The sequence below is a fragment of the Mus pahari genome, chromosome 8 (genome assembly GCF_900095145.1).
Source record: "Mus pahari chromosome 8, PAHARI_EIJ_v1.1, whole genome shotgun sequence".
NCBI lineage: Eukaryota > Metazoa > Chordata > Mammalia > Rodentia > Muridae > Mus > Mus pahari.
The window spans coordinates 68,732,575-68,750,074 of NC_034597.1; the positions used below are offsets into that span (position 1 = coordinate 68,732,575).

Consider the following 17,500-nt stretch of genomic DNA (forward strand, 5'->3'; position numbering starts at 1 on the left):
CACACACACACACACACACACACACACACACACACTCACTCTTCCAATGGCGACTTCCCTGGCCTCCTTGCCAGGGTCCAGAGAACTCACCCAAGAGCAGCTTCCCAACACACCTGTCTTTAATATAATCTAATCTGGCTTGAGTTGGCTCATTTAACCAGCAGAGAAATAACTTATCAACAGAAACCTATTCTTAATTACAAATAGAAACCTTAATTTGCAAGGACTTAACACAGGGCAAACAGGAACCTATTTTTCATGGTCTTAAATGCAAACAGAACCCTTAACCTGCAAGGAATATTGTTCCTGTTTTGGTTCCCCATTAACTTGCAATGTATACGGTTCCTGTTTTGGCCTTGCTCCTAGCCGGAGTGCCCTAGTGGTTCCTGCAGTGAATCATCTTCAGGAACTAAGTTTTTTCAACCTCCAAGGTCTGGAAGAGCCACTCCCACCTCGCTGTACAACCCCTGCCAGAGCAGGACTTAGAATCCTCACCTCAGCTGTCTCCGACCCTAAAGCTCCTAGCCAGAGAGAGACACGATCATTTGTCCTTAGGCGGAGTCACTGAGTCCCCAAAGCTAAGAACTGCAGAGCTTCCTCTGTCTGAGCAGGTACATCACTGGAGATGCCCCTCACCCCAGATTCCTCAGGCAGAGCCTTAGCCCCCCGGGAAAGCTCTCAGAATGAACACAGCTCCTCACCATCCGCGTGAGGGATGAAGTACAGAAGGGGATCCAGCAGCTCAGCAAGAAGAGGAGAGGGCAAAGGCACAAGGGGTTTCTAACGCGCTGAACCTGAGGGTCAGACCTCCTCCTGCTCACTGAGCCAATGCCATGGACGTCTTTGAAAGTTCCCGGTGAAGATCTTGGCCGTGACGGCCACATGGGTACCATTTCTTCCAGGAGTGAGCGGAAGAGACGTTCTACAACTGCTGATGTACTTTCCACACCGAGAGCCCGAGGAGCTCCGCATCCTTGTTTTCATAAAGAAGAGTGATGCTTTTCCTGGAAGGGCAATGGGTACTCTGGGAATAGAAAATTAGTTTTTATTGTTTAACCTTCATGGTTTAAATGAGGAAGCTTCTGCAGTGGTTAAAGGGTCTCCTTGGGCTTTGATTTTTAAAAAATGCCTTATGACAGCGGTATTAGTCTTCGTAAAAGCCCAACTTTAAAGTGTCTTCTATTATGCTACTCACTTTTAAAGGGGGGGGGTATGTAGGGACTCAACAGAGGAGTGTGGCGTGCCTTCGCTTTGCTCTGGCCACAGCAACAAGAATGCCAGCCATACACTAGCAGAGCTTTCTACATCACTAAACCCCGCCTCCTCACAAAAGGATAGCTTTCACAGCCTCCCAGCCTTGTTCTTGAAATGCTAGGAACAGGAGTCCCAGGGCAGCCAAGATGTCAGACCAGCCGCCGCGGACATAGAGGAGGACCACGGAAAGAGGCAGGCCACCAGAGAAAAGCCCCTAACAGGCTCACGGCCACAGAGAGAAAGTTGCCCTCTGCAAACAGACTATACTTGAGACCCACAACCCTAACAAAGCTTAGGAGTGTACAACAGGGCTTGCTTCTGATAAGTGACTAGCCGCATGTGCTGACTAGTTTTATGTCAGCTTGGCACAGGGCGGAGTCATCTGAGAGATGGGAACTTCAATTGAGAAAAAAAAAAAAAAAAGCCTCCCTAAGATTGAGCTACAGGCAAACCTGTAGGGCATTTTCTTAACTAGTGATCAATGGGGGAAGGCCCAGCCCAGTGTGGGTGGGCCCATCCCTGGGCACATGGTCTTGGTTTCTATAGAAGGCAGGTTGAGCAAGCCAGCATAGAGAGTAACATGCACCCTGCTGTGTTTTCCATATCAGCTCCTGCCTCGAGATTCCAGCTACTTTCGATTTCCTGCCCTGATTCCCTTCCATGATGAACACTGATATGTAAGTCTATATGTAAGTATGCTCTTGATAATGGTGTTTCATCACAGCGATGATAACCCTGCCCATACACACCGTGACACATAATTCAGGACGGATATGGGTTAGTCACTCATTAACTTTGTGCTTCAAGTTGTATTACCACATGCCTGCCACTGGGGGCATAAATGAAAGTCACGGGTCCTTGAAAAGCTCACCCAGGGTGAGCCAGACCCAATCTGGGTGCATATAGTTGGTGTACAGATAAAAATAAACTCCATGTGTATTCGAGACAGCCTCCTGATTACGTAGGCAGTTGGGCAAGTGTTAGTGGGAGCCTGCTTTGAGAAATGCCTGCACTTCATTTTGAGAGGCAATTAGAAAAACGACTAGTCAAAATGGGCTGGAAGTAATAAAAGAGCACACACAAGAACCCTAATCCATCCATTCAGGTAAATCTATCAGGTAAATCCTGCTTGGATGTTTTCTGAGGAGGCAGAATCCACAGCAGGCCGCCGGTCAGGGAAGAGTTGGTGGGTAAGAGTGTAAGACCATCCTCAGGCTCCTAGCTTTGCGATGTAATGACTAAGCTGTCCACTCGGGAGGGTAGACCAGAAGTGTAGCTGCAATGGGCATAAGGAGAGGAGTTCCTGTTCTGGAAGAGTCTTACACGTAGCATTTTAAATTGGTGTTTTTACCACAGCTATTGCTGTGATCACCATTTGGTATTCTCAAAAGGCCAAGACCAAGAACTGGAGTAGCATCTTAATAACCAGGATATTTCCTAGAATGGGCCTCCTCTGGACCTTGAACTTCAAGCTCAACAGGCACTCGATATCAGATCATCTCTGATACAGATGATTCTCTCCAGCTTCAAATACCACCTTTCCCACCAACCAACTCCATTCTCTCTATCATATTTAATTTATTAAACAACGGGTGCTGTTCTGTCCATTGGTGCTCTCAGCACTTTATCATATTTAAATTATTAAACAACGGGTGCTGTTCTGTCCATCGGTGGCTCTCAGCACTTGGGCTGGTTTGAAGACGTCACGGGCTCCATCCTTCTGGTTACCAAGGCAGAACCTCTAGCCAAGGCACTGGGAGCTCTTAATAAAGCAAACAAGCAAGGTCCCCAAGGTCACTGAAGATGCAGGTATTGTAAAACACAGCCCCCGAACACATCTTCCCATCCATTGCACAGGCTGCCACTCTCCTCGAATTCATGAGCCAACCCACCCCTCAGCAACACAAGCGCCATTACATCTCCGAAGTTAGCCCATCATGAATACCCTCCTCTCGGTGCATGCTTCTAACTGTTTCTTCCTAGACGCCCACTCAGAATCTTCTCTTCCATTCTGGGATACCCACAGCACAGATGGAAGCTCACCCCTGGTTAGTATCACTTACTGGTTAGTTCTCGATTGCAACCCTCTGGGCTCTGCCTTCCTACTTGGGGCTCCCTGGAGATTGAGTACACTGCCATCAGCCTTTGTTGAGTGAATGGCAGTGATGATGCTGTGGTTTAAATAAGAATGTCTGCCACAGTCTCCTGCATTTGAACACTTGGAGGCACTGTTTGTGGCGGTCTAGAACAACCTTGCTAGAGGAAATACTTCACTGGAAATGGACTTCAAAGCCTCCTGCCATTCTCAGCATACGTGCTCACCCCTACCCGTGTGTGTGTGTGTGTGTGTGTGTGTGTGTGTGTGTGTGTGTGTGTATGTGTGTGTGTGTGTTACTTATGACTCACAACGTTAGCTCTCAGCATCTGGCGCACACTACCACGTCTGCAGCATGTCATGCTGCCAAGCTTCCCTGCTGTAAATCAGCCCATCATGAATGCCTGCCTCTCAGGATCCGGAAGCCCACGCAAAACCTGTCTTCTGTAAGTCGCCTTGGTCAGGATGTTTTAGCACAGCAAGAGAAAAGTGAGTACAAAGCTTTGGCTCTGTAGGAAATCCCTGTGGATCTTACTCCAGATTTCCCATGAAGACAACTTTTATACACACTAAATATGACTGAGGTTGGTTGCAATTCCCAAAACCACGGTGGCAAAGGGGGACGGAATCCTACTGGAAAACCACTACATGACTAACATCTCGATTTGAGAGTGCCAGTGACCCAAACTCAAACCTTCTGGGCTTGTGAGAAACTCTCATAGGACACATATTCTTGAACACAAAAGCAAAGAGGCAGTAAATGGAATTTAAACTTCCCCTTGATCCTTCTTTTGTAACTAGGAACCCTAGGAGAAATTTCATCCACATAACAACTCCAAAGTCTCCAGACAGATATAACCTGTTTAAAATTTCCAGTGATTTCTAATTTATTTCAGTTGAAATTTAGGGGAAAGGCTTTTTAAATTATTATTATTCTATTATCTATCTATCTATCTATCCACTTATCTTTCTATCGATTCTATTTACTTGAGACATAGCTCTGACTATCCTGGAACTCACTATATAGACCAGGCTTCTCCTGGGTGCTAGGGTGTGTATACAAGCCTGACTAGTCTCTCTCTCTCTCTCTCTCTCTCTCTCTCTCTCTCTCTCTCTCTCTCTCTCTCTCTCTCTTTTAAACTAGGCTTCTTTCTAATAATCAGCATTAGAATTCTAAAGAATCCCAGTTCCGTGAAGAACAAAAAAAGGAAAACAAAAGAAAACAACCACTCAAAATGATGAACATTCTGGCTTTGAGTAAATGTTCTCAATCTATGAAATCTAGCTGAGAACAGCAGGCGGCCATCGACATTCCTGACACTTCCTCTTCAATCCACTTTTCGGTCTCCCTGCCATGCTGTCTGCAGTTTCCTACATGTGGACTTTAGAAAATAAAATCCTGACCACCGAAACCTTCCAGGCTTGTGTTAATCCTTGATCCGTATGCGTGTGTGTCTACGTGGGTGGGTGTGGGGAGGTGGATAGGTGTGGTAGATCAAGAATCACAAGCAAAAGGCAGCTGAGGTAGAAGACAGATGTCTAGCCTCCCTTGCTGCAAGGTGTGCTCTTCTAAGTCCTGCCTACCAGGCAACAGGGTTCTCAGTACAGAGATGTCACTCCCACATACGGCCATCCCTTTTCCGGTTACTCTTTCCCTATCTAGACATGACAGCACAAGATGCCACCCTGGATACAGGGAGGACAGAGAGCCGCTGAAGGAGAAGCCCGACCTGGATGGCTCATCTTGGGAGTACAAGATGAGAGAGAGGAAAACAAAAACAACCAGACCTTGATAAGACTCTGCCAGCTGAGGTGATGTTGGGTAACAGTGGCGATTTCGTTGCAGATCAAAGCATCAGAAATGTTGGGGTTCTCCAGTCTTAACTGTCAGGGTACAGTGCTCAGGTGCATTGTAAATGATATATTACTGACTGTCTCGGGATCAGAATGAGTGTTGGTCCAGTAGTGATGACTCCTTCCTACCTCACTTCTCCAGTAAGGCACTACAGGATCAGAGGTCTGCTCAGAACATAACTTATGGCCGTAGCCATCACTGGGTTGGTAATGTTTGTTGCTTGCTTTTACGCGTATATATTTGATGTGTGTGAGTCTCTGCCTGCGTCAATGTGTACACCACATGTGTGCAGTGCCCACGGAGGTCAGAAGAGGACATCAGCTGCTACAGATGGTTGGGAGCCAAAATATAAGTGCTGCAAACTGAAGCCAGCCCCTGACCAATACAGATGCAGATACAGCCATCCATCTTCAGACAGAGCCTGGGGACCCCAGTGGAAGAGCTAGGGGAAGGACTGAAGGAGCTGAAGTGGACTGCAACCACATAGGAAGAACAGTAGCAACTAACTGGACCATCCAGAGCTCCCAGGGAATAAACCACCAACCAAAGAGTGTACATGGAGGGAGCCAGGACTCAAGATACATATGTAGCATAGGATTACCTTATCTAACAGGGGAGGGAGGCTTGATACCACAGAGTGTAGGGGGATGCTAGAGGGGTGAGGCAGGAGTGAATGAGTAGGTGGAGGAGCACCCTCATAAAGGCAAAGGGGAGGGGGAAGAGAGGATGGGAGGGGGGATTGGTGGAGGGATAACGAGGAAGGGAGATACCATTTGAAATGTAAATGAATAAAATGATTAATTAAAAAAAGGGAGAGAGGAATCTACCAGCCTCTTTTTATACAAGCAGGGCAAGCGTACATAGACACAATTCATGCACACATGTGTGTGCACACAGACACACACATACACACAGTTCACAGTTTAAAGTCTAGTCCTTAAAAACAAGCACAGGGGCTGGAGAGATGGCTCAGCAGATCAGAACACTGACTGTTCTTCCAGAAGTCCCCAGTTCAATTCCCAGCACTCACACGGCTGCTCAGAACTCCAGTTCCAGGGGCTCTTGCTCCTTCCTCAGGCCTTTGAGGACACCAGACACATGTGGTACACAGGCATACATGAAGACAAAACACCCATAGAGATTAAATAATAAACGGGCAGACAAAACAGCCATAAGCCCTTTGCATCTTCCTATCGTTCAAGGCACTTGATATCAAACCTGTAAATACTTCTACAGGCAAATACCATACAGTTTTTCTACCAAAAGGTTCTGGAGTGAGATCAATAACCTGGCACACTGAAGACAGGCGGAGTCACAGCCCCCAGGGCCCAGAATCTCTACTTGACAAAAGATGACTCTCCACTTCATGAAAACGGATGACGGACTAGGGTGAGCGTCCTCCCTGCCACGCATGGCAGTCCTGGTCACCGCCTGAACTCACCCCTCTGCCCGAGCCGGGCTGGCTGGGAAGAGCCCAGGAAGGCTGCCAAAATTGAAACCAGGCATCGCTTTACAAATCAGACACCACATTCATACTAGTGTTTGTTTTATTGTCATAGACTGTTTTGATAGACTTTATAAAATTGTGGTTGGTAGAGCTGGCCCAGTAAGAGAGCTTTCAGAGTTCTGTGCTAAAGGGGAAATAAAGCCAAGAAAACCCAGCCATAAAAAAAAAAAAAAAAAAAAAAAAGGAGGGAAAACAAGATTACTTGTCTGACCACAACGAGCTGGGTAAACACCACGTTCTGCCTGCCTACAACGTGATATTGCAACCATGTCTGGCATGGGTCACCGCTGCATGGGCTGATCTCTCAAAGCCCATGGCAGCTACACCTGAATTGTTCTTTGGGTGTGCTCAGTACCTCCTAGAGCTGAAGCTAAGATGTGCACACTACTTCCAGGGTGCTTACTGCACCCTTCCTATTTTTAGCACTGCCAAGACAAATGAGAAATCTGATTACTGTGGCAAATTACTCGGACGTCACATTAACCAGTGGTTTTCATCAAAGGATAATACATTTGGTCAACCCGTTCATTTGACTAGGATAAAAGTGTACATTCTGGGGCCTAAGAAAAAGGTCTGGCGAAGTGCCTCCGGCCACAGTTGCACCCTATGGATGCTGATTAACTGTAATGATAAGGTTTGGGTGACATTCATCTCCTTTCTAAAGATCAGGCCTAGGAAGAGACAGAAACATCACCTGTACGCACGCTGGCGTATTACAACAATGCCCATGCTATTCCAATATGTACTGGCTTACTGTAATCATTCATTGAGCTTTTAAAAGGATTTTATAAATTGCTCATTTTTTAAAAAAAAAAATGTAAACTCCTACAGCATAGCAAAAACAAGTACAAAATTAATTAAATACAGTCCAATTCCTCTTGAGAACAAGTCATTATTATCTGTTAATATAAAAGGTCTCTCTCTGTCTCTCTGTCTCTGTCTCTGTCTCTGTCTCTGTCTCTCTCTCTCTCTCTCTCTCTCTCTCTCTCTCTCTCTCTCTCTCTCTCCCTGTTCCTCCTCCCTCCCTCTCCTCCTCTCTTCCACATAATGAAACATGTGTTTCATTATGTAGCTCGTGCTAATCTCAAACTCATAATCCCTCTGCCTCAGTTTGGGATTACAGACATGAGCTACACCTGGTAACCATGTGCCTTTAGTAGAAGCCGTTGATTCTCCCTGTCTGGCCTTGGTCCTAGTTTGCCAGGTTCCAAATCTGAACGCAGAGCCTCACCCACAATAAACACACGTTCCACTACTAAGTTTCATCCCCAGACCAAGAAAGGCCATAACTTCTTAAAAACTGGTAAAATTCTTTTTTTCCCCTAATCCAAGTTGTGTTTGCTTATTTAAAATAATTGTATACTGTATTAAATTATATATGCATGTATTCACACAGGCAGAAAAGTGGCTGCCTTAAGCAACACGCCTTCCCGTGCTTGCTACAATAACATCTATTTCACTGACTCTATGACACTCAGTTTTAGTGAATCATCTCTGAAATAAGACGCAAGTAGAGGGCTGGAGTGATGGCTCAGTGGGTAAGAGCACTGACTGCTCTTCCAAAGGTCCTGAGTTCAAATCCCAGCAACCACATGGTGGCTCACAACCATCGGTAATGAGATCTGGTGCCCTCTTCTGGTGTGTCTGAAGACAGCTACGGTCTACTTATATATAATAATAAATAAACCTTTAAAAAATATTTAAAAAAAAAAAGACGCAAGTAGACTCTGTGATGACCACATCGAATTTTTTTTTAGTCAGCATATTGTCTTGGCAATGTGACACAATGAAGTAAGTCTAATAAAATACAACAAGCTTCACCTTCAAGATGTTATATTGACCTTAAAATATTATACCTTACCTGTACTTTTAGCTGACACTGTTAGGCCTATGCTAGACCTCTAAGGAGCTGAGCTAGAATGGGTTGTACTAGTTAATTAGTAAGTCTGAACAAATCCAAGGCCCGGTGGCTTTGAGATGGTCAGGGTTTACTCTGAGAGGATGAGGCAAGGCAAGGAGTCGCCATCTGGAAGCTGGGAGGGCCACAGCACTGAGCAATGGACTCCTACTGGAGTCAGTAAGTACTATAGTTCTGGGGCAGCAGAATTCCCAGGAGGCTCAGGAAACCCTGACTGGCAGGTATGTCTCTCTCAGTGGCGGCTGTTGACACCAGTCTTCTCCATTCCCATCTCTCTTGTGGCCCAGCTCTCCCAAAAAGTAAGACAGGAGCACACACTATCCATCTGGCCCTACATCTCCTGCTCAGGACCCCTCCCTCTCGACACAGGGTTGGGAACTGGTTCTAATGCTTTGTCTTATTTCGGCTCCCAAAAGCTGAGCTTCCGGACCTGAGGGTCCCTGCCCTCAGCTGGGTTCGATTGATAATAAAGAATTGCCACACTTATAGCCAACAGCTGCGCAGGAAGACGGGGCAGGACTTTTAGATTGTCTGGATGAGGGACCTAGAGGGAGTTGGAGAGATGGAGAATGACCATGACTGGGAAGCAGAAAGATGAAACTTAAAGGCCCGCCAGCATGTAAGAATCTGGCCTGGGAAAGTGCTCCTGGCCACTTCGCCAACTGGGTCTGGGGTAGCAGAGATGAAATATAGATTCTAAAAGATGTTAACTCAGGGATTCCGGAGGGGGGTGCTTGCCAGCCACAGAGAGGCTTGGAAGTGCCCAATCACCGAGCTAGTCATGGCATATCAAAATTAGCTGGTGTGGTGTGGTGTGGTGTGGTGTGGTGTGGTGTGGTGTGTGTGTGTGTGTGTGTGTGTGTGTGTTTCATTCACGAATCCAGAGAGCTTTGGGGCAGGTGTAGTGTGAGCAGGAAACCCCACCCCTGCCCTACCCCCACCCCGGCAGCCAAAGTTGTTTAACAAATTCACCCACCGCTATACCACGCCTGACAGCAAAAGGCCAATCACACTACCCTGCTCCTAGTGGGAGCCCAGGCCTCGGGTGTGCATCAGGGAATCCTACAGAAGCAAATGGGGAAAGAGCTACCAGAGAGTCCTGGGAACGGAGAACATGGTTTTTAGATCAAGGATTCAAACTAACAATGTCACCGCCTACTAACTGCAGTCACTCCGCTTCTCCTTCCAGTACACTGACAAATCCCCCCCTTAAAAGCAAGGGAAGAAATCAACCACCACCTACTTGGAAGGAACTCTCCTTAAGACAGCCTCATCGGCTCTTTTACAGATAAGTAAAGGAACAAAGTTAACAACAGCACTTAAGAGCCTTAACATTCAGTCACCATAGAGTCAGCAAGACCCTTGACTTTTATGACGTCAGTGAGGACTTACCTTTTGCACGGCCCCCTGAAAGGCTTGTTTCACCCTCTTGCAGGAGTCAGGTAGAGTGTCTTCACTCTCCAGAGTCGAGTCCTGTATACCTGCTTTTTCATGGAGTCTCAGGATTCTATAAAAGCAGTGAGTGCTGTCTTCTGATAGTCTGTTAGGGTCCATCTAGGAGGGGAAAGGATATTAAAGGGGTTATAGTTAACGAAGTGTGACTTGATAACAGAAGGATCGTGCTTAGAGTTTTCTATCCCCCAGTGGTTGATAATTGATAAAATTATCCTCAAGCCAGGCATGGTGGTTCACACCTTTAATCCCAGAATACGGAAGGCAGAAGCAAGCCAGTCTCTGTGAGTGAGACGCCAGCCTGCTCTACAAAGTGAGTTCTAGGGCAACCAGAATGGTTACACTGGGAAACAATGTCTTGAAAAAAAATTTTATATATAATTTTATTATAATACCTATTAAAACATCTTTTTAGTGTGTGTTAAGTATGAATGCACACATGTGTGAACAGGTATAAACACCTGTGCATGCACATGTGGTACACAGGAGTGTGATCCATGCTCCACTTTAATTTTTTTGACATGAGGATGTTCATTGACCATGGAGCTCACTGGCTAGCTCACCAGACTGGCTGGCCAGCAAGACCTGAGCATCCTCCTATCTCCATTTCCCATCACAAGGATTATTGATGGATCTACCTCCCCCCCCCACCCTGAACACACTGACTTCTAGTTCATTTTGATGAGTAGCTGATAATCACTCCAGATACATAGGTTCTTAACAACAAAAATGTATGTGTATAATTTACAGGGATTGAACCTCTTCATGGATGTATCACAGATATCACATGTGATCCAAGCAGGCAGGGGGAAGGCTCATTATGCCAGATTGGTGGCTCATAGTTAGAATCTACTTGAGACACTAAAGCAGAAGGAACACTGTGAGTGTGAAGACAGCCTGGGTGACACAGTGATTTCCGGGCAAGCCTTGGCTACCGTGTAAGACCCTGTCTTATAAACACAAATAAGACACAGGCCAAAATGCCAAATGAAACCACATGGACATGAAGCCCGCTTTGAGAACCAAAGCTTGAAGCCTGCATGAATCAGGCAAAATTAGCTTAATGTTTAGCAACTGTTTCCATTGGCCTTCTTCCTTAATCTGTGAGTATTTTGATGAGTGAAAGAAGAGAATGAGAAACCCATCTGCATCTCAATCAAAACCGGAAACCAGGAGTGTAACTTCTCTTTCTGATGAACATTATGTAACTTTCCTTTCTGATGAATACTATGTAACCAGTATTCCTTGCCTGGATACTACAAATATGTAAAAATGACATCCCTCATCATTCTAAGGTGGAGAGGATACTCCTGCAGGCTATCTGGGCAAGTGCTAGCAAATACTAAGATATAAGCATTGTCTTGCCCAACACACCCCATGGAGCTGAACACTAGGTCTAAAAAGATGTCCCGCCCAGCCCCGCATCTCTGTGTGCGCTGTTCTAGACGCTTGTCTTCTATTTCCCAAGCTCCCTCGAGGCTTTTCCATGGCTTCAATAACCATAGAAAAGGGAGTTTGTTCTTGTTGGGTTTTGTTTTTAGAGAGAGGGTTTCTCTGTGTGGCCTTTGATGTCCTGGAACTAGCTTTATATAAACCAGGCTGGCCTTGAACTCAGAGATCTGCCTCCAGATTGCTGGGACTAAAGGCCTGTGCCACTACCACTCAGCTGAACTTGATTGTTTTAACAGCTTAATATGTCCTCTTCCTTCCAAAAGTCAGTAAATAAGAACTAGACCAAAGGCAAAGTTTATAATAACTAAAGCTCAGTCAGAAATAAACTATCTCCTTCCCCAATTTAATTAAAATACACTGAAAGATGTATGCCGGTATTAACCAATCCTCAGGAACAAACTAAAAGGTACCCTCTCCATACACACATAGACATGTTTTATTATTCTAGTCATGCAAATAGAAGGATCATCTAAGCCTGGAGAGATGGCTCAGCAGTTAAGAGCACTGACTGCTCTTTCAGTTCCTGGTACCCACATAGCAGTGTAAACTGTGTAACTCCAGTTCTGGGGAACCTGGCACCCTCACACAGACGTATGTGCAGGCAAAACAACAATGCTCATAAATAAAAATAATTTTTTAATTTTTTTATATTTTCAGACACACACACAGAGACACACACAGACACACAAGCACATGCTTGCATGCACATGTGCACACACACACACACACACACACACACACACACGAGTACTTATTGCCTATAACTTCAGCTCCAAGAGATTTGACCCCTAGTGTGGTCTCTATGAAGGTGTCTGCACACATGCACATACACACACAGACACATACATACAACTAAATAAAAAATAAACATTAAAGTTCTAAAATACATAAGGATGCTCTGTAAGCACAGGTGAGGTCATACCATGAAACAAAATTACTTGCAATGCATATTTATTTCATGTATTTTCTTTACAATAAGAAGTACAGATCAGAGAGTGTGAGTTTTCACTGAAGGGCAGCTGTCAATCATAGCTGGGTTCAGACCTCAGGAAAGCAGAATTCTGCAATAGCTTCCTACCAGACAAGAGCTGAGCTGAAGAGACCATGTGGCATTAAGAAATGCCGGGAGACCCTAAACAAAGTTCATTAGACTTGCATCCCACAAACAAATTGAAGCTATCTAACAGAAGCAGCAGGCTCCAACACTGTCAGTATTCAGGGTGTAGCTAATCACCCACATGGGCTTATGGGGAGCTGCATCTTAACTAGACCCAAGGTCATGTTCTCTATATTAAAATATTATTTCTCTGAGAAATAATGCTTTAAAGTGTCAAATAAACAAATGCACATGAATGCAAATCCCCTCCACCCCACAGCAAGATTCACTGATTAGCACAATGTTGCATCACCTAATAGCAGGACATGATTAGGAACAAATTAAAAAAGAAGAATGCAAAGACATTCTCTCTTAAATAAAAACAAAAAATAATGGCAGTGACCAACTCTCATTTTGACCCCTCAGACAATTTTATGGCATGCCTAAGTTAGATTCAATTGTTGAATATTTCTTCAAATACTTAGAAAATATACTTAAGAGCCACTCGTCACGTCTCCCTGATGTTTAAGACCTTATCGATTACTGTGAATGAAGAATGATTACTCAGCAAACATTCCCTTTGTCCACTCTTTTGCTTTCTTAAGCATCCCAACTCAGAAAGCCACTTTGTGTCTCTCTCTAACCGGATGTGTTTTCTCCTTCCGGTGCCTGGGGAAGGAAGGAGGTTTGAGAGGTGCAATAGCAAATGCACAGGTAACCACGGACAGTCTGTGGAAGGAAGGCGGGGCAAAGAATAAGGTCAGTGGGCAAGACTTAGAGAGTGTTGAGTGGCCAAATGCATGTAGCTCCAACCCAGCGGCCTATTCTGGGGTACAAGGCAGTCTTTTTTACGGTTGAAAACCTGTACCATGTTAGCTACTAGACACTTACTTTGCATAATAGCAAAGTGGAAATGGAAAGATGTGTAAGGTGGCAGACCATTTGAAAAGCCCTTTCAGTCGTTTAAGTACTTCAGGTGCTGTGTTAGATGCTGGGGGCCTGGGGGAGGGGCACGAACAAACAAGCTGTCCCTGTCTTCCTGGAAGGCATATAACTTGCATTCCACAAAAGAGCATAGCAAACTGAGTTACAGTGAGTCACACCTACAGGTGTCCTTCCCAACACTAGATCTTGAGTTATCTGATTGTAAAAAGAAGGTTGGGGCTGGGAAAGCGTTTGTCTGCCATACTGGAGGCCCTGGGCTCCATCCCCAGTACCACACCCACAAATAAACAGGGAACTTTGAAAATGCACCTATCCCTAACGGATGATGTTGTGACTATGAAATAAACTCGTGTGTGTGTGTGTGTGTGTGTGTGTGTGTGTGTGTGTGTGAACTTCCTTCAAACTGATCGTTCATAGGGTTAAGTGAGGCAGGATGCTTGACATTTGGGCTGCTTCCTTATCAGTTTTTCAAACAAGCTACCTGCCCACCTCAACATCAGATTTGCAGTAGTGACTGAGGTCCTGAGTGAAACACAGCCAGAGGCTGCCGGCTGCCGGCTGCCGTGTGCACAGGGGAGTTCAAAAGAAAAAAGTAAAAAATAAAAGTCCCAGCTTTCTGAGAGGCTTACCTTACCCCTCACCCTAAACTGGAAACTTGAGACTCTCTCTCTCTCTCTCTCTCTCTCTCTCTCTCTCTCTCTCTCTCTCTCTCTCTCGCCCCACCACACCACACCACACATATATATACCACATACATCATCATATACATACACATCACACATACACACACACACAAAACTTCACAAGCAACATTTTAGGAAAGCTTTTTTTTTTTGTCTTTGAAAACCATAGTATGAATACTATGTAGTAAATACTATGTAGTAAATACATAGCACAAACCACAAGGCCCCTTTGGCAGGCCTGGTGGGAAAAAAGGCAATCCACACTAGATCTTGGCATTTTGCTTTGTTTTGTTTTAATGTAGACATAGACAATCTAAAACACCCAGGATGCTTTTGCATTAGCTTGGTTTTGTTTGTTTGTTTGTTTGTTGTTTTGATCCAGGCTGGCCTGGAACTTCCAATCCTTCTGCTTCAGAGAATTCATATTATCTCGGTTCCGCATCTTTACACTGTAATAAATCTGGCTTGCTTCATCTTAAACTGTAAATGTGTTCTCTGATAGCAGATGATGTCATTTTCATTCAAATGCGTTCAGAGATTCCAAACATTTCATCCAGAACTTAAAAACTCAATACAACTTTAAAAAAAAAAAAAACTAGTCAACATCAATATCTAAAGTACAAAAGAAGGTTTCCATAATATGTAAAAGTGAAAAGAATTGTAGATAGAATACAATTCCCTTGTGTACCGCAAACCTATCCTCAACAACTGTTCACCAACAGCAAGAAACCTTACTTCACGCATAAGCTATGATCTGCCAACGCCTGCATATATTCAGTCATTTTGGAACATTTTCCAGACATCATAGCATATCATGGGCAAGGGATTCTAGATGTATCTCTAAGTGATTAGGATTCCCTTAGATGTCAAATGCGGATACCATACTACACTCAGTGAGACTCAGTCAGAATACTCAAACATTTTCCTAACACTACTCTGGTGATGGAGTCAACCTTTTAAAAATGTGGTGACAGGCCTGGGTTCAGAGTAATGACTAAAATTATTTTAAGTCAGTCTCAGAGAGACTCAATCCTTGTAGCGACTGGGGACTATAGGTACAGTCGGTGTACTTGATAGAGTGTTTGCCTTAACACACACACAAAGCTCTGTGCATTCAAACCCAAGCATCACACCACATAAGTGGGGCACCGTGATGCATGTCTGAAACCCTATCTTGGAGGTATAATATCCTTGGCTATATGACAAGTTTGAGGTCAGCCTGGGCTACGTGAGACCCAGCTAGGAAGGAAGAGATGGAGGAGGGGAAGAAGGGATGGGGGTTAGGGAGGGTAGGGGAAAGAAAAGAGAGGGCAAACACTTGTATCCAGAACTCTGATGACATTAAATCCTCCAGAGGAAAATCATCTGGCTCCGATTGCTATCTCGAGTGTTTATGTTGGGAAAAAGTTGTTTTGTACAATTCTTATGCCATCAAGATAAAAGGTGACCACACCATTAGGGTGACAGACATCTCATGCCACCCTACCACCATAGAATTCCTTCAGGAAAACTGAACAAGAACATAGCTAGTGAGTGACTCATTCCTCCACAGCCATGCCAAATCCCAGGGTTCCTGGTAAGCTAAGAGCCCTTAGAACATGCTCACCCCACACTTCTTTCCAAGTTCTATGGTCACATCACTCTTACTGCTGGGGAAAGATGCTATGACCCTAACAGGTTTAAAAAAAACAGAAGACACTGGGAACTATTGCAGATCTTCTGGCCTAAAGTCTCTTTGCCAAGAATTATAATAGCCTTTCATTGGAAGCATGCACTATGTACTACACACAGAAAGACAGAGGAACTGCACATAGAGTGGTTCCTCAGTCGATCCCATAGCATTTGATAGTGGCACGAACTACGCAGGCTCTCTGAACACATCCATTAAATAGGCGGATGGCAGAAAACAACAGATAAGCCATTCTTCATTGGTTCCTATGTACCCCAATGAAAGGGGGGGACTTACTCACATTCATATGGATTTGTGTGATTCATATCGCAAGCAAACCACTCAGACCTTGTCTGAGGAAGACAATCTCTGCAGGTACCAAGTATGATTGTGAACAAGGAGACCCTGGTTTTCAGAAGGACCGGTTTATGGTCTGTCTGTTTTTGCATTAGTGGGTAACCACAGCATGGTATAAAATGCAAACCAAAGCCCGTGATCCGAAGTACGGCTCAAGGCTTTGGCACATGTCAAAAGCCTATGCAGTCCAAGCAATGACACAGTGTAATGCATCCAGTTCGGTTTAGTAATCACCTCTGATTCTGGAAACAAGCGAAGTCCAAACCCAACTTTCTTTTCCCATAAAAATATGCACAGTCAGCCCCCCACTTCCTCTGAGAAAGAATTCATAGCACCAGACAAGAGTATTTGAATGAATCCGACCAACTGCACTGCAATTTCCAAGAAAACACAAGAACACAAACCACCAGAAAGCATAATATTACAAATTTACCCCTTCCTCCCTCCACCATCTCCCCAAGGTTCTAGCATGGAGCTTCCTCCTCTTCAAAGGTTGGTTACTGGCTAGATTGTAGTCAGGCTAAACTATCACACACACACACACACACACACACACAGAGAGAGAGAGAGAGAGAGAGAGAGAGAGAGAGAGAGAGAGAGAGAGAGAGACACCTTCCTTCCTCCACCCACCTCATAGGCAGGCGCCATGGGGCTGTCCCTTCACCCTTCAGAACCTGAGCTCCTGAGGAGCAACAGAGCCCCAGCCCTGAGACCAGGCACATCTGATAGAGCTGTCACTGTATGAATCTTGAGGGATGAGTGTCACCCCCAGCTGTTCCAAGGACTACTGACACCCTCTCATTGTGGTCCCCAAGTGTCAGGAAACCAAGGCAGCCACGGGTTGGTTAGTGGTGCGTTGGGAAGCTTAGACGCCCAAGTAAAAGTTCTCACTTTTCCCACTTTCCCTAAAAGAGTTAAAGTTGGTTCTTAACTCCAAGTGAGAAATTCACACAGTGGGGAGAAGCGTGCGGTCACTCGAGGCACGCGAGGGGAGCAGCCAATGCTGCGCCTGGGGGGGAAATTCAAACCCATCCTCAGCTTCTGCACGCTACGCTGACGGGAGATGAGCTTGGCTGGAGACCCCCAAGTTCCCTTCCTAGTGGGGTCTCTTTCCCTTCCAGAATAAGCGAGATCCGGGGAGCCCAGCCCTAGGACCAGACTCAGCAACCCCACCCCCCCTCCAATTCCCCCGCAGAGAATCCGGCAGGGATGTCAGC

General features: G+C 45.2%; 1 protein-coding gene across 2 annotated transcripts in view; it reads right to left on the minus strand.

Moving 5' to 3' along the window:
• Tnfsf11 (TNF superfamily member 11) overlaps positions 1–17,500 on the minus strand; it is a 31,306-nt gene that overhangs the window by 13,423 nt on the left and 383 nt on the right. For both annotated transcript variants that reach the window (XM_021203884.1, XM_021203885.2), the window contains one exon: positions 10,022–10,183. In XM_021203884.1, the coding sequence (XP_021059543.1) occupies positions 10,022–10,183 (162 nt within the window). The remainder of the gene's footprint in view (positions 1–10,021; positions 10,184–17,500) is intronic.